The following is a 16919-nucleotide window of genomic DNA, read 5'->3' as shown; positions in this document are numbered from 1 at the left end:
GCCACACCTCTTCACGTTATGTCAGGCTGACACCTATGGGTGCATCCACCACCATCTCCCCCAAGATCGATGTGAACAGTTACGCAACAGCTTTCACCTGATCGATTATTTCGGGATGTGTAGTCGTGCGCTTCAACTTTGCCAGCGTTCACCCAAACGAGGAGACTACACATCCCGACAGGCGCCGCGGCTCGTCGCCTCGGCACCTCCACACTGAGTGTAGTTCGGTCTACTTGACAATCCGTTCATGATCCACTCCGTTCATAAATAAAGAGTTGGCTGTCATGGCGGAATCTGCAGCGTGTCCTACTTTCCAGCTCGGAAGAAGCCGCTACGACCAGGTGAGTGACCCGCCTGCTGCTCTGCGGACACTTTGTAGCCAAAGTTCCTTTGATGTCGCTCCGACTCTTTGTTGTGTTGGTTTTTTTAACATCAGCTGCAACTTTCAGACGATGGATTCACTGGGTGATCAGATGCTTTTTGAGTTTCGTGGAGTTGTTCGTCGTCGTTTGTCCACTGACAGATTTCACCTCGTTTGCTTTGCTGCTGCTCCGTGAAACATTTGATCAGTGTTGACCCCCCACCTCCCAGTTTATCACTCTTATTACGTGACTGTATTTATTTGCTCCTTTTGTTTTTATTGTAGGATGTGAGTTATTTAATTGTGCACATGCATCCAAGTCATGATTCAAGATTTCTGCAGGCTGCTCGAGATTAATGGGTTTTCCCACCTTTACCTGAACCCATCAATCAGTGTTCACTCCTTTAAAATGAATCTACCTTTGTTCGGCCTTGAAAGATAATGTGACCTTCCTGGTAAAGGTGTTATTTACTGAACAGCAGCTTTAATTTTCTTATGACGGTGCTGCAGAGCAAAGTCCATGTTCAGGTTGTGTGAATAAGTTACTGCATTTTTACATCAGCTGATATGAGTTCTTACAAAAGTAAAGGCTTGGAAACAGTGGAAACTGTAAAGAAAACAACTTATCTTATGTTTCATATAAGAAACATAAATAACCGTGGAGATGCAACAGCCTCAAACCTGCAACAAGAGATGCAGAACTGCACCACTACACAAAATGACCTCAAATAGACAGTCTGGGTGTCTTGTACCTACACATGTAGGAGGGGTGGAGGACTTTTTACATGTCTGTTCCCACGGATTCACCAAAGCTAATTAACACAGGACACTGCCCGGCTCACAGAAAGTCTCTGTGACAGTTCATTAACACTCCGTCTCATGTGGATCATTATTTTCTTAGCCATTACCATCAAAACCTCAGAAGCCTTTTTTTATATTCTTCTCTCAGCATCACCAGCTTCACACTCTCTGAATAAAGGTGCTGTAATATTTTCAGTTCCTTGCGTCAAAGCAGCTGAAATGAGGCCAGTCCTTGAATCAGCATAAATCTTTGCTCGGTTTGTCTGAGCTCTCTGCCGCGCTCCGTCTCTGCGAGCCTCGCTGTGTACTCTCATGGGATCTGGAGCTCATGCATAATTAAAGCAGGCTCCTCGCATGGATCCTGTCTCTACCCCATTCTTACAAAACAGCACTGCAGCTCATATGGCCTCTGAGCAGAGGAGGAGGCTGATGATGGAGGAATCGTGAGGGCAGAACACCTAAAGATACGGTGCAGGAAGGTTTATTTGTACTGTGAGGATTGTGAGGACTGAAAGTTGTTTCTAATTGAAATAGACGCTGTGCTTCCTGCCTTTCATAACTAATACATTTCTCCGAGGGAATCTGATGGAAGCTGCCATGTTTTCACTCCTCTGCTTTGCCAAAGAGACTCTTGGCACCGAGCGCTATTGGGCCTTTTCAGACTGCTGGCACACACACACTTAACAATTGGCATGCCGATATAGACGGTGCAGGGAACAGAAAACCAGCAGCTCCAAAACTCGGTTGGAAGAACGTGTTTGTTAAATGTGAAGCGTCTGACGTCTCAGCTGCGGCCTGATACATCAGAATCACTGTTTTACATCAGCACCTCTGTCCTGTCACTCTGACCTTTAGTTATGTTGTGTATAAATAAGTTGGCTAAAGGCCAGTTCATGCATTAAATTTGCCCTCCACATGTTCTCTGATCATGCTTCACTCCGTCCTCACACTCAGACCTTTACATCCATCTGAGATACTTGAGGTATCACTAAGTTAAACACACTTCATCCTGCACCAGCGCTCTAGATAAAAAAACATTTATTTAGACAGTTTAGAAAGAAGAACATGATGATTAATAGTAACTTGTACTAATTCAAGTAATTGATATATTCTGATTATTTGGTAAATGTTGCTGTGTCTTAGCAACGGTTTTAAGTGCTGGTAGTATGGGTCTACAGTTCAGTCTCTAGATTTAAAACAGGGACGACAATGAAGTGTGAACAATGAAATGAGCAGCTTGTTAATAAGTTGACATGAATAGCTTCTTAAGGAGCTAATGGTTTTATTTCCCTGTGTTTCATCGGTTATAAGCAACGATCCACCGTCCTGCACAGGAATTGAAACTTCAAACAGCAGTGCAGTGTAACAGAGCTCTTTGAACAGAGCCAGGTTAGTCGTTCGACCCTTGATTCTAGTCTTTGTGTTTCGAAGCTACATCTGTTACTGAACCACACCAACACAAGGCTGTGTACAACCTGGTGGTGATTTGGTGCATATACTGTACCTATACGTGAAATAATCTGTGCTGCTTTTAGTTTAACATGTGTTACTGTCTTTTCCAGGGCACGTTCCTCGGTCGACTCAGACACTTCATAGACATCATCGACCCCAGCACCCTGTTCGTGTCCGAGGTAAAGCTTGTACATGAAGTACAGAACGTATTTAGAGCAGTTACACATTTTTATTTCCTTTAGGTTCTGTGGTAATAATGTGTATTCAAATAGAAATAAATAAATTCAGTTGGTATTGAAATGCATGCGTTCATTATGTGAAGTCATACTCTGTCATACTTTCATTCTTTTGTTTGTAGACAAAGTTGAAAGAATGCATCGAACTCCTTGATGACTACAAACATGGCAGGCTTCCACCTGGAGTGTCTGATCTTCAGGTGAGTATCAAAAGGAGGAAGCATCGCAGTCATCACCAGACGAAGCCGATGTCACAAATGTAAATGTAGATGTTTAATTGTTTGTTCTTCTCTTTGGCTGTGCAGCTGTGGGAAGCTCAGAGGATAAAGCAGGTAAGTGCTTCATCAGTCATGCATCATCACGGGTCGACTGCACCTCCATACATTCAAGCCTCTGCGCTCCAGGCAGCATGAGGATGACGCCATGCTCTCTGCACGCAGGCTATCATTCATCCCGACACTGGAGAGAAGATCTTCATGCCATTTCGAATGTCAGGTACGACCTCACATGAAGATCTTTGCTAATTTTGTTCAAGTCAGCCCATGTAGTCATCGTTTTTTGTTTGTTGTTTTTTTTTTTACTGAAAATCATGTTTTCGCTGCGCAGGTTATGTCCCATTTGGAACGCCAATCGTAAGTCTCATATGAAAACCACGTGTTCTGTAGACGTTTGCTTGGCTGTGCAGAAATCCATTAACACGGTCATGTTTGGAGATAGATGAAATGAGACTTTGGACTTATTTTGTCCAAAAATAAGCTCTTATTCCCTGGTTTCATCTACTGTAGGTCATTGGCCTTCTTCTCCCAAATCAGACTGTGGTGTCTACCATTATATGGCAGGTACAGTGAATAACATACACATCGTAAAACCATTGCATTTATTGTACATGTGGTAAGTATACTACCTGTCCTCCCCTTTCTTTCCCTAATGATTCTCCTCCATGCTCCTTATTTCTTTTCTTTAATCATCCTCTTTAACCTCCACCCATCTCTTATTCCCTCTTTCTTTCCTCTAGTGGCTGAACCAGAGTCACAATGCCTGTGTGAACTACGCCAACCGCAACGCCACAAAGGTTAAAATCATTCTCCCAACAATTATATACGTACATGTTTCCTGTAATTTATAGAAATTGGCAGCTGTATCATCTCTCCCGCTGTCTCTCTGCAGCCGACGCCAACATCCAAGTTTCTTCAAGGCTATGTAGGAGCTGTGACCAGCGCCGTCTCCATTGCAGTGAGTGTGATTCTCATTCAGTGATATTCAGGATGGAGCTACAGTATAAATGTGGTGCAGACGTAGTATCTGTTTCTTAAATGAATCTTTATTTAGTGGATTGGTGCTGAGGTTATAAATGCTGCTTCTTATTTGAGTCATTTGATGGTGGGTTTAAAAATATACATGCAGCAAAACACTAATCTGATTTCTCCTCTGCCATTTGCTGATTCTGGAAGCGTGGTTCACAGATTTTAGCTGTATGGAGACAGAGAAGACGCTTCCTGACTGCCTTCTTTCTCTGTCTTTCCTTTTTTTTAGTTTTTTAATATGTGTGTCAGGAGGTGACTGACAGCGCTGTGAGAGAGACAAACAGCGACAGACAGACAGTCACAGAGCTCCTATTTACAGCTCAAACTGTCTGAATTAAAGATATACAGGAAACTTTCAGTTTTATTTTCATTTTGCAGAGGAGTTGATTTAAAATCACTATGTGTACTGATCTCTCGTTTCATCCAGCTGCTCCTCTCAGCTGATAGTAGTAGAGCGGTGAACGTCTGCAGCCTTTGTTATGCACGTGCTCTTGCAGAAACACGATTAGAAACCCTATGACACGTTTACTAGAGTAATCTTCAGGAGAAATCTACCTCGGGAAATTGGGTTTCTCTAACCCCCTACCCCAATTACAGTAACCAGGTTTCCTGTTCCTTGTACACTTTCTTGAGAAAGTCGACTGTAACCTGGTTACTTGACTGTCTCTGCGTGTCTCTCTAGGACTAGCGACCTGTCTGGGGTGAAGCCACTCATGGTTCAATGACAACTGGCCTGACAGTAGTAGAATCAGTTTAAATAAGGATGGTTGGATCATACTTTTACTCTAATATATGTATTTAATGACTGTATATCTGTGATGATCTCAGTTTTAGCTGTAGTAATGAAATATTAATGGCTGTCACTGCAGTTCTTACTAAATGCAAAATGTCTTAGAACCTGTTTTGATATTTATCTGATGTAGTTTTTCCATGCTCATACTTATTAATGATAGTTTAGTGTTTTTTGTATTTAATAGGTGGGACTAAATGTGCTGATTCAGAAGGCGAACAAGTTGAGTCCTGCCACCAGAATGATAATACAGAGATTTGTCCCCTTCCCAGCTGTAGGTAGGTCGTCAAAGGACCCTGTGTACCAGCGGTAATGAGAAGGGGCATTATGTGTCCACCTGGTGGTTATTTCTCTCCATCAGACATGTGAAGTGATGAATTGTACAATACTGTAGATGTTTACAGCTTGTCGAGTGCATTCATGTAATTTCAAAATAAAATTTTATAATGTTTTATTACTGTACTTTTTGATGGTGCATTTTCCACCACTTTAAGTTGCTGGCTGGTTTTGTGCTTCTCCTGGTCTGTGACTACATTTTTTGTCTTCTGCATCTGTTTTTATCTTGTGGAAACGTGTCTCTCTCTCTCTCTCCATCCTCAGCGAGTGCAAACATTTGTAACGTGGCTTTGATGAGACACAATGAGTTGTCTGAAGGTATCGACGTGCTGGACAACAACGGGAACGTGGTGGGATCGTCTAAAATTGCAGCCAGACATGTGAGTCTTGTTGTTTTTTTTTGTGCAGACTCAGCATGTTCACTTGTATTTTTCTCTGTTTGCTGTTTGTAGCTAATAATGAGGAAAACGCTCCATTTCCTGCTCCTGACACTCAACAACCCTCTGATGTCACAAAAGAGAAAATTGAATCCAACTCATTGCAATATTTGAAATGAAGCGTGTGCACAATGTTCTCATCTTTTCCCCCCGAGGCCATCATGGAGACCGCCTTCACACGTGTGGTCCTGCCGATGCCGATCTTTGTCCTGCCCCCCATCATCATGTCCTACCTAGAGAGGTAGAAAACATATGTTGTGTTGAGTCCCTGAAATAAACAGTGTTTATTTAGAAGTGTATTTTATTTTACTTTATCACTGTGGCCAGAGAAAATGTGGAATTAAAAGCAATAAAAGAGCCAAATGTGATTTATGTGTTTGAAATTATCCATTTAAAACAAAGTATCTACGCTGTGACTCATTAAACCCACAACTGGAACTTTCACACAGGCAGATAAATCTCCCACCCACCAATTGTGCAAAATAGCTCCCCCAAATCTGCACAGTGTTTATCTGCAGATCTAAAATTAACTCCTGGCTTTTGCAGTAGCCACACAGCAGGCTCATGTTTTCTTTTATCACTATCTTGACTCCTTTAGGTTTCGCTTCCTGCAGAGCCACCGAAGATTGTTGCTACCCATCCACAGCCTTGTGTGCCTCGTTACCTTCGGCCTCTCCCTGCCTGTGGCCATCAGCCTGTTTCCCCAGATGTCACAGGTACAGTACAGTCACATAAAATGCCTTTGCAGCAGAACAGATGGCTCAGAGAGCAGCTGGTAAGAAAAAACATCACACATACATCACTTCACACACTCAGCATCCGACCACAAACACGAACCCCCCTCTTACATTCAGATTTCTCTTCTTCTCTCGTAAAGACGGAGATGTGGAGCTGATATTCCTACAGTCCCATCAGCTTCACATTTATTTATTTATTTATTTATTCATTTGCAGATTGAGGTGTCTTGTCTCGAGCCAGAGATCGCCATGGCAACAGATTGCAAGGCGGTAACCTACAACAAGGGTTTATGATGGATGGGATGGTGTGGGAGAGGGGACGGAAGTCGTGGAGAACCAGGTTTTGGAACCGTCTGCTGCAGTAAATCATGGTTTACTCACTAACCCAGGGTTTCTAAACCTCGTTGTTTAGAAACAGTTTTCATAGCAATTATTGATTAATGTTTTTTAGAGCTTGATAATGGGACAGATTCTTCTGTCTTTACTGTTTATGAACAAGGAAGTAGCTCTGTATGTAAAATATGTTCACTGTAAAATCAGTTTTTAGCCTTGTTTAAAGTATGTATATATAAAGTACAGTGTTTCCCACCTTCCTGCTGTTGATGCTGGTTAAACATATGATATGATATGTTCCCTACAGTATTTACACAGTCAGCAGAGACCTGGATAGCTAGTTGCTAACAGTGTCATCTAGTGCACAGTGCAGTGGTCTTCAGAGCTGTTTCAATGAAAACAGCTGCAGCCAAAAATAAAATGAAAACCGTTGCAGGTTGGAAGGAGGTGAAAGACGCTTCAAAGCTCAGTAGCACTGCAGAGTTAGATAAGAATTCATCACTATGAGCGATTCTTTTCACATCCAAGTAAACATGCAGTCATGTTAATTTACCAATATTAACTTTGGCTGTATTTATCCAAAAGGATTCGAATCACTGGATTTATCTTTAAGTCCATTAATTCTAAACATCCATGACTTATGACCACTTTAAAGAGACACCGTGTTCACAAGGAAAAGAAAAAACAAAGATGTAAGTTTGAACAAACGTGTCGCTGAAAGGTTTTTCTGCTTTTTTATCCTGTTAATTATCTCACAATGCCCTCAAACTAGAGTTCAGATGTGATGAAGAACCTGTCCTGAAATTGCCTTTGGTCTTCCTGTACTGCAGTATCTTGCAGTAATAGACATCAAAACACATTTATACCGACACGTCTGCGTTCAACTAATTATTTATTGGTCAGAATCTACTCATTGTGATGTCGACGGTGGGGATTCACCGCTCCATGTGATTTTTATATTTTCGACCTGTGGGAAACACTGTAAAAAAGTCAATATATGAGTGTTTTCATCCTTTTCTATTATCATTCGAGTCCATTAGAGGAAACTCTCTCTACCAGGCTGCAGTGTGGATATATTCTGTATAAGTGATACAGGCATTGATCACTGTGGGACGGTACTATTACTGTACATGTGTTTTAGTTTACACTTAAATTACATTTTTATTATCTACCAGCTATTTTAACCCAAACAATGTGAAACAACACTGAGCAAACTACCGGTACTACAGTAGCCAAACACTGTTTTCAACTTTCCTTCCTGACTCATATGAGGGATGATTCACTCCACTGCTGTTGTACTTTACTGTTGTATAACCAAATAATTCTTTTGTACAATATTTGAAACATAACCTATGTATCATACCTGCTGATTATAAACTAGTATTATTAATTCTTTGTATAATACTTCTACTACGACTAAGTTTATTGAATATTTGCCAACAATGTGAAACGTGTATCTGTATTATTTAAAAATGTGTAATAAAAACTTTATCAAACTATATTATTTCCAGGCGCATTGTGACCATTATGCTTTTAGAGTTTGTATAATTTACATGACTTCATTTGCTTTTCTCTAAGTGCTCAGTTAGTTTAGATGATTGACACTAAATTAGAAAATGAATCAACTATTTTGGTAACTTTTAAATCATTTAATTACTTTTTTACATTTTTATTTCTAGTATTTTTAATATTTTTATTTTAACATTTTATTAGAGCGATAACTCTAACCCTCTAATAATAAAAATAAATGTTCAGAGTATTTTACCAGTAGTGGAGGCAGAAATGGCAGATTTAGGAGTATTTATTACTATTTTAACCGTTTTCTTGACAATTTCCATTATTTCTGTATTCCACTGCACTTCAGAGGGAAAAATCATGAAATATACACCATGTACTGAATTTATTTAACATGTTTAGACACATTAATTTAAAATTAAATATAAAAGATATGTATTATTATGGATTAAACCAACTTGATGCTACATTTAATGATTAAAAACCCACATTAGATTTATTTCCTATTAACTAAAGTATCATTCAATAAGTACTACACTGTACAACATAAAACTTAAGTACTTCAAAACCATCATGGGGGTAAAATGGTACTTGAAGTACTTTTTATACAAGTACCTGCTGACAGGGTGCAATTCACATCTCCACCACCGGAGGTCGCTGCTGTTTCTCCCCGGACATGAAGCGTCGGTGTCGGGGTTCAAAGGGGAGAGGTCGTCGGAAACATGGCTGCTCCCGTGGATGACATGTTTTCCTTCTGCACGGATCCCGGCAAAGCTTCCAGCTGCGTGGAAGTCCGGTTTATAGACAGCGTTAAGGTAGGACTGGTCCAGTTTAACCAGAATAAAGGGTTTTAATGAAGTAGGAGGTTCAATGCGGTTCTGCAGCAGGTCCCGGACTCCAGAGCACCGTGCTCACAAAGTCCTGGACCAACCTCATGCAGGTCTTTAAAACCATCACACAACAATGAATGTGGTTACTGGTGTTAAACCTAATTAATTGAGTTGTTTTATTGTAAAGTAAACAGTGATGGTTAAACATTAGACCTTAAAAAACCAGTGTGAGCCATGTTGAGAAATGTGACACCAAGTGGACCAGATCTCAGGTCCACAGTCTGTCTGAGAGGTTTACAGAAAGAAAGGAGCACTTCATCTATTCAAATAAGAAATGTCTGCAGGTGGATCAGGAGGAGAGAAGAGAGGATGATGTTAAAGTAAAATCTGAACCTGCTGCAGTTTGAAGCCACAGATGATCAGAAGCTGATGTGGTTTAAAGACTTCATACAACAATAAGCATTTATTTATTTATTTATTTATTTAGGGAAAGGGTCTCTTCGCCCGGAGGAGCATCAAGAAGGGGGACACCATTTTCATGGAGCGGCCTCTTGTGTCTGCCCAGTTTCTGTGGAATGCTTTGTATAAATATAAAGGTGAGAGGAGGCCGTGATGCCACGTTACACACTACATGATCCCTCTGTGTGTAAATGTGGTTCAACTCTTTCTACACTACCACCATCTGTCACCTGCTCTTTATAAAGTGGCCTGCAGAGTATTTAATACACGCCACAGACTGTGATTGGATGTTTGTATACATCCACACACAGAGATGACAAAACCTTCTTGTTTTTAATAATGATAATAATAAATAATAAATGTATTTAACAGCCTGTGAGTACTGCCTACGTGCTCTGGAGACTGCAGAGGAGAATGCGAGGAGGCTCAGCGGAAACCCTGGACTCAGCCTTCCTCACCCCGAGCTCTGCCGCGTTCGACCAGAGCTGCACCAAGCCTGCCCCCACTGCCAGGTCAGTCGAGTCCTAACCTTGAAGCTGTAAACGTTTTTTTTACTATTGTCATTTCATAGAAAAATCAAGAGAGGATGATTCTTCATAAAAGTGGTCGGATCAATTTACTGAAAACACAAGAAGCTCATTGATTTTAAAGCAGCTGTGGTCAGAGAGGAACCTCTGCTGTTTCAGTAGTGGGTAAAATGATCAGCAGACCAGATCTGTGGTCTACTACTATGGATCAATAAGTCCATGTTCATGTCGATTTATTGACCAAAATCAAAATCAACCATTTATCTTTGTCAGGTTTTATATTTTTATATGTGTAATACTACGGTTTAACAGTAATTAGAAGTTGTACTTGTATTTAATTTAGTGGTTTCCTGAATCTAATGTGCTGAAGCTAATATAAATAACATTTAAATACATTTCAAAGTTTTTCCCCACTTAAAGGAAATGTACTTCTAACAGCATGTGTGCGTCTTTTTTAAACATTGTTGAAACAACAACTTCATAATTTTCCATATTTATGTTTGCAACAGTGCTAGAAAATTAAACTAATGCTTCAGTTTTTGGATTCTGTGGAAAATGTTTTATCTTTTTCTGATGGGAGTAAATAGTGACTACAAATCAGATTATTATTAATCAGACTATTTCACAGATAAGAGTAGAGACAGTTTGTTTGTACCTGTTATTTATTTATTTCATTTTAAGTATTTTAACCACACTTGCTTCTTCTGCAGGTGATGTACTGTAGCAACGAGTGTCGACAAGCTGCAGCGGATCAGTACCACCGAGCTCTGTGTCTGGGTCCCTCGCAGGAAGATCCGGACCACCCCATCAACAAGCTCCAGGATGCATGGAGGTGAGGGAGCATTTTAAATATACAGCACACAGTCACACACACACACACACACACAGTGGATGTGTTGATTTAGTTTATTATTAAGTTCACAGTAAAGGTGGTGTTGTACTGGCTCCCCTTTATAATAGTACACAGGAGTACCTCACAAAGCGGTCACTTTGTTTTCATTAAAAACCTGAATGATTGTTTTATGATTTCTTTAATGTGTCTTCTCTTCAGGAATATGCATTATCCTCCAGAAACCTCCAGCATCATGCTTATGGCCAAAATGGTAGCGATGGTGAAACAGGTGACTATAATCTTAGGTCTCAAATACTAGAAACACTGTGCTGCAGCATATAATTCAATTTTTATGCTCACTTATGTTGTTTTTAGTTGTTAATCAAATGTTAAAGTGTTAAACCCTGCTTAAGATGAACTTTGATTAATAGAAAGCTAGTTGTGAAATGATTTTTAAGGTGATAAAAAGGTGGGAGGGAATTAATATTGCTGTGAGTTTAGAATAAGAGAGAGTTATAAGTCAATTCAAGTGACCCTCTTTTATGTTGCACTATGTCCTTTGTGATAAACGGCATGTGTAACAAAGAAAAACTGTACACTAATAATACAATACACTGCTCTAACACTGGTTATGTCGTCCAGGCTAAAGACAAAACCCACTGGCAGAAGCTGTTTTCTCACTTCTGCAGCCGAACAGCTAACGAGGAAGAGGAGATTGCCCACAAGCTCCTGGGAGAACAGTTCAGAGTAAGTTACCGTCTCGTTGTTTCAGCTGAAAATAAGAAAGTGCTGAGGGACAGAGTGTGAATCATCCTCGTACTGTAATCACAGTTCTTTACACGTCAATACTCAAAGTAAATCAGCGTTGTGTTTCTCTGACACACGTTCAGTTCCCGCTCAGCCTCCAGTGCTCATGTAATATTTATTTATTTCACTCCGTCTCTCTAGGGGCAGTTGGCTTTGTTACACAGCCTCTTTACAGCAGCACTTTATGACGACCATCTCAGTCGGGTAAGTGCGTCTCCAATGACACCACTGTGTTTCTTCACTCTGTCAGTACAGTAATCCTCACATTCAATTCATTTGTACAAAATGCTGCACAGATATCCAGAACCTGAACTGAGAGTTTCTTAATTATCATAAATATGGTGACAACCAACAGTTACAGTTATTCTTACTTTAATTATTCAGTGTATTCTGCTAAAACAAGTCAAAACAATGTGAAATGATATTTTCCAGGAGCCCACTGTGGTGAGAAGTTAATAGTAAGACTAGCATTAGGTTCTGGTTGGTCAAAATAGGACATCTGAACTCATACGGCCACATTATTGATATGCTAACAATTAAAAATTATTGCAGTAATTGTTTTTTACGAGTAATCGTTCTATATCGTCTGTAAAGTGTCAGAAACGTGAAAAAGTCATAATTGGAAATATTGTGATAATCCAATTACTAATTTGATATTTCAATTTAATTGTCATATTTAAGTTGCTCCTACAGAAAATATTGTAAATATTGTACAGCAACTCCGCTGATTTATAATCGATTATCCAAACAGTTACTGGTTAACTTAACCTAACTCCTGTATGCTGACGTAAGTGTGGTGAATTCCTACTGTTGCATGTGATGCTGTAGCTGCAGCTCCAACCTCCGTCCTGAGCAGAAGTAGCTAAACACAATAAATAATTTTCCCCACATGGATCAATAAAGGTGTGATTGTGTTGCAGTGGTTCGTTCCTGAGGGTTTCCGCTCCCTCTTTGCTTTGGTGGGAACAAACGGACAAGGCATTGGAACCAGGTAAACACCTTCCTCCACTTCAGCTTTTAACAGATCTAAGTTTGGATCTCAGTTGGGAACAAACTGTGTTTTTGCTCCATTTTCTGATCAATTCCAGCTCCTTGAGTCAGTGGGTTCATGCCTGTGATGCACTTGAGCTTCCTGCCCAGCAGAGGGAGCAGTTGGACTCCTTTATTGACCAGCTGTACAAGGACATTGAGAAAGGTCACCGTTTTATCTTAGTTGTGCAGTAATATTTTGAAGTAAATAGTGTTTGTTTTAACAGGACAGATTCTCAATTGTCAAATTACATGAGTGAGTGTTTGCATTGTGACCCAGTGACACTGTAGTATTTTTTCTTTTTGGTAACGTGTGTGAAGATCTCAACAAGAGGATACATTTGCATATTTTGTTTTTTCTCCTTCTTCTTCTATGCAGAAACGGGAGACTTTCTAAACTGTGAGGGCTCTGGACTTTTTCTGCTTCAAAGCTCGTGTAAGTGCAGATGATGGCCACGCTCTGAATGCTGTCAGTTCAGTTCAAAGACACACTTCCTCTGGTCCAAACACCGTCTGATGACCCCTTTTTCTTTCTTTGCCTCTTTGACACCTGCAGGTAACCACAGCTGCATACCCAACGCAGAGGCGTCCTTCCCCAACAACAATTTCCTGCTGCACCTCAGTGCCCTCAGTGATATCAACCCAGGAGAGGTCAGCTGACACGTCTGGCTTTAGAGTGATAAATTCTGGCCTGGGATAGATGGGACAGAACATCCCTCTCTAGCCTTGTGTGCTCCCTTGTCAGACGGTATTAGAAGCCTGAGACTTTGAGGATTGGAGTGGGTTTGTCAAGCTGTCAGAAAGATTGAGAAGCCTTGCATCTGAGCGGCACAGTAATGTCACAACAGCTATGCTACTTTTACAGCAAAGCTCTCCTTTGAATGCAATGCTAAGACAGAAGAGCAACGTTTCACCAGTAGAGAGCTGGAAGAGTAGAACAACTTACTGCATTTGTGCCATTAGGAAAAATATCAGTGTCATGTTTGTGGGACTAAATGGTTTAGATGTGTTTCAGGCTCAGTAGTGTCATCTTACTGATGTGAGGAGTTCTTCATCCAGTTGAAGTTATGTTCTCTTCCTGTTTCAGGAGATCTGCATCAGTTATTTGGACTGCTGCCAGAGGGACCGAAGCCGTCATAGCAGACACAAAATTCTGAGGTAAACATCTCTAATCCTTTGGATGAATCATTCGAACGGGGGTCATACTGTTACAAATTCCATCTAGATCAATAAAAAGCCTTCCAGGCAATAATGGGCAGTCTTGAGGCAGAGATGTTAGGGGTCTGATGGCTACTCCTGTGCTGCTCACGCTCCTCATTGATCAATATGATGTCAGTCCATCTTTGAATTACACTCCAACACTCAAAGGGGGGAGGGCAAGCTTGTTCTGCACGTCTAAGAGACGTGTAAAGTTTTTACCGCATCCTGTGAAAAAATTCTCTGCCTTAAAAAGGTGGCGGTGCGCTTCAGGTTGGTGGTGTGAAACTTCATGGGCACCCATAATCACACCAGCTGACTGAAAGTATTAATTGCACCGCAAGTATTAATTAGAGTGTTAAACACTCACGTGCTCCTGTGTTCTGTGGCTCCTGCACAGCACCAGATTTTCTGAACTGCAGAAAATAAAATGTCTGATTAATTCAGTTCTTGTTAGAGGTGCAACATTGTGACTGATGGAACATTTTATTTCCAGGGCAAACTACCTGTTTGTCTGCTCGTGTCCAAAGTGCATCTCCCAGGTGGATGAGCTGGATGTGACATCAGAGGAAGAAGAGGAAGAAGAAGGGGAGGCAGAAGGTGAAACAGAAGATGAGATGACAGATGTCTGATGAAAGACTTGCCCCATATTGTTCTCAGCTGTTCCCATTCCTCCCACCAAGCTAAGCAACTATGAAGCCCAGAGGAATAAAGACTAGCATAAAACGATCAGCATTTCACCAGAACTTCAAATGTGTGGAAAAATGTTTCATTGTCAACATGTTTCACTCATTTTTCGTGCAGTTTTAGAGATCAGCCACAGAATTGGGTACGTGTTAGTCAGTATTTAGACGGTGATCATCATTTCTGATGTTTTGGAATCAGCAGAGGATACCAGTTTAGTAGTTATTTCAAAATGAGTGAACAGTTAAGGAGTCGAAGCCATTTTACTCTAAAATGCTAAAAGCTTTAACACAGTTCATAACATTCAGCACCTTTACAGCTGCGTTCATGCGACCATTGGGGGGTGCAGCACCATAAACTATGAAAGAATACAGACACGTTGGTACCTCATCATCTTAAAATGGCAAATATTGGCTAACAGTTTTCTATTTGCAGATCAGGCAGGTATAGATCAACTTCATCACTCATTTGGAGTTGTGTTTGTGGCCACCTGATAAAACTAAGTCCTATGTTCACTCTCCTTTTGGCTCAGTTTTGGTCTCCACAGACAGCTGAGTTGATGAGCAGTTGCGATTTTATGTTGGAAGCCGAGTGGTGGTGGTAGTATAGTTAGTTTACAGCCTAATTATAGCTTTTTACTCTGATTTGCGTGTGCCGTTTGATGCTCGGCAAGTCGCGTACAGCAGGTTTCTCAGAATTTATTTCCTGAACACCGTTGTCAGCTGCTGGAAATGGAACTGACGAGAACAGAGAAAGAGGCTGAAAAGCTACACAGAGTGACTTCAGAGACTTGTAATAATTCTCTATAGGTTGTCACTATGCATGACCTTTGTCACTTTACACAATTGTTCCCATCTTTTTTTATGATTGAAATATTGATTAGAGTAGCTTTTAATTAAAGTGGCTGACTGGAATGTGAAAGGGGTCTGTCGATGATGAACCTACAGAGAATTATCACCTGAATCATCTTCTACACTCAGGTTTAAGGAGCTTTGTGGTGAACTTGTAAAACTCTGTGGTCTGTGAATGTAGCGTTTTTGTTTTTGTACTCCACTCGCTCAGCACCAACCAGAAGACTCAATCAACTGGTGAACATAACGGATTAATGAAGCAAACAATGAGGCAGAGACTTCCCCTTGGGAATTGATAAGAGACCAAAAACTGAGCCAAAAAAAGAGCCAAGGTTGGACTTGGATTCTCCAGGTGGTAAGAAACATAATTCCAAAGTAATGATGGCGTCCTCCTAAATGTAAATAAACAACTGTTTACGATATCAAGATAAAAAGGAATGGCATGTCATTGTGTTGTTCACGGTTTGTTTACACACAAAGTCTCTTATTGCAGAAAGTCAGCACATTATCTGCATATTTAACATGCTGTTTGAAATCTAATGCTTATGTGTAGAGCAGAGCAACCCTGTAATACCTACTGACTGTGCTGTCTCTGACCTCCACGTCCACTTAACTTGATGATGAACAGTTTTTTGTTACTGAGAACTATAATGCAAGCTGATAAAGAGAAGGTCATGTGGTTCTAGTTTTTTTTTTCAATACTATCCATACTGCACTGAAGAGGCTTCTTATTTATATTCTATAGTAATTATAGTCCTGTCATGTGGGGGCATGCAGCTTGTGACATATCGTTTGGTTTTCATACATGATCTATGGGGTTAAGGTAAACCTTACTTAATCCATTATTGAGACCTTGAGTAGAAAATTGCTTTGTCAGTAACTGTTTGCCCTTTGTTGAGAGCTGTATTTCAAACTGCAGTTCCACATGAGTGAAATTGCTGCTACCCACACATGAATCAATATTACAACAACTGTAATCACAAAACCTAATATTTTCAGTTACTCTACAAAGATTGGAAATATCGAATAAGTAATCCCAATTTTCTCAGTCGGCATTCAGCACAGGGGCACAAGAGAACGTGGCTTTTGTAAGTCACAGGTATAATTTAAATATAAAATGGCGGCAAACAGGAGCTCGGCACTCGTCATTTTTACTACTCTGGCATAAACTATTCAAATTGGATGTCCGCTGAGTCATTTATCTGGTTTACACTCCTCCTGCCTTTGCTACAGAAGATTGTGCTGGTGAAATATTTGTTCAGTCATTGCATATTAACCACAAATCCTTTGTCAAATTGTCTTCCTCAAGGGGCTTGGGCTTTTCACTAATCATTGCTTTTTTATGACCCTTGCTCTCCAGAGAGCTTTTTTGCTGTAGGCAGTTTTAACAAGGCACATACA

The 16919-nt window shown here is 40.5% G+C and overlaps 2 protein-coding genes across 3 annotated transcripts; both read left to right on the top strand.

Moving 5' to 3' along the window:
- Window positions 1-44: 44 nt before the first annotated feature.
- sfxn5b (sideroflexin 5b) lies at window positions 45-7776 on the top strand. 2 transcript variants are annotated; one of them, XM_026358660.1, is made up of 14 exons: window positions 53-341; window positions 2725-2793; window positions 2973-3050; window positions 3156-3182; window positions 3291-3345; window positions 3457-3482; window positions 3636-3689; window positions 3866-3922; window positions 4018-4083; window positions 5132-5222; window positions 5545-5660; window positions 5873-5958; window positions 6316-6433; window positions 6671-7776. In XM_026358660.1, the coding sequence occupies exons 1-14, from the start codon at window positions 285-287 to the stop codon at window positions 6746-6748; spliced, it is 978 nt and encodes a 325-aa protein (XP_026214445.1). In that variant the 5' UTR covers window positions 53-284; the 3' UTR covers window positions 6749-7776. The 2 variants fall into 2 exon arrangements, 1 of the variants encoding a protein (XP_026214445.1); XR_004463398.1 differs by lacking the exon at window positions 6671-7776 and having other exon boundaries at window positions 45-341; window positions 5545-5630; window positions 5733-5958; window positions 6316-6360.
- Window positions 7777-9000: 1224 nt separating this feature from the next.
- smyd5 (SMYD family member 5) lies at window positions 9001-14729 on the top strand. Its single transcript, XM_026358502.1, has 13 exons — window positions 9001-9117; window positions 9620-9728; window positions 9964-10103; window positions 10829-10950; window positions 11170-11239; window positions 11593-11697; window positions 11899-11961; window positions 12678-12748; window positions 12846-12952; window positions 13166-13222; window positions 13343-13437; window positions 13874-13944; window positions 14480-14729. The coding sequence occupies exons 1-13, from the start codon at window positions 9025-9027 to the stop codon at window positions 14613-14615; spliced, it is 1239 nt and encodes a 412-aa protein (XP_026214287.1). The 5' UTR covers window positions 9001-9024; the 3' UTR covers window positions 14616-14729.
- Window positions 14730-16919: the final 2190 nt, after the last annotated feature.

The sequence above is a fragment of the Anabas testudineus genome, chromosome 10 (genome assembly GCF_900324465.2).
Source record: "Anabas testudineus chromosome 10, fAnaTes1.2, whole genome shotgun sequence".
Lineage (NCBI taxonomy): Eukaryota > Metazoa > Chordata > Actinopteri > Anabantiformes > Anabantidae > Anabas > Anabas testudineus.
Note: the sequence above shows the minus strand (reverse complement) of the source record. Positions and strands in the feature narration are given on the sequence as shown.

Excerpts from the sequence above, each read along its gene's own strand:
- sfxn5b (XM_026358660.1), top strand. The coding sequence starts at position 285 with ATGGCGGAATCTGCAGCGTGTCCTACTTTCCAGCTCGGAAGAAGCCGC. Across the intron at positions 2,794-2,972 it reads GCACCCTGTTCGTGTCCGAG|ACAAAGTTGAAAGAATGCAT; the intron begins GTAAAGCTTGTA and ends TTTTGTTTGTAG. Across the intron at positions 6,434-6,670 it reads TGTTTCCCCAGATGTCACAG|ATTGAGGTGTCTTGTCTCGA; the intron begins GTACAGTACAGT and ends ATTCATTTGCAG.
- smyd5 (XM_026358502.1), top strand. The coding sequence starts at position 9,025 with ATGGCTGCTCCCGTGGATGACATGTTTTCCTTCTGCACGGATCCCGGC. Across the intron at positions 10,104-10,828 it reads AAGCCTGCCCCCACTGCCAG|GTGATGTACTGTAGCAACGA; the intron begins GTCAGTCGAGTC and ends CTTCTTCTGCAG. Across the intron at positions 11,962-12,677 it reads ATGACGACCATCTCAGTCGG|TGGTTCGTTCCTGAGGGTTT; the intron begins GTAAGTGCGTCT and ends ATTGTGTTGCAG.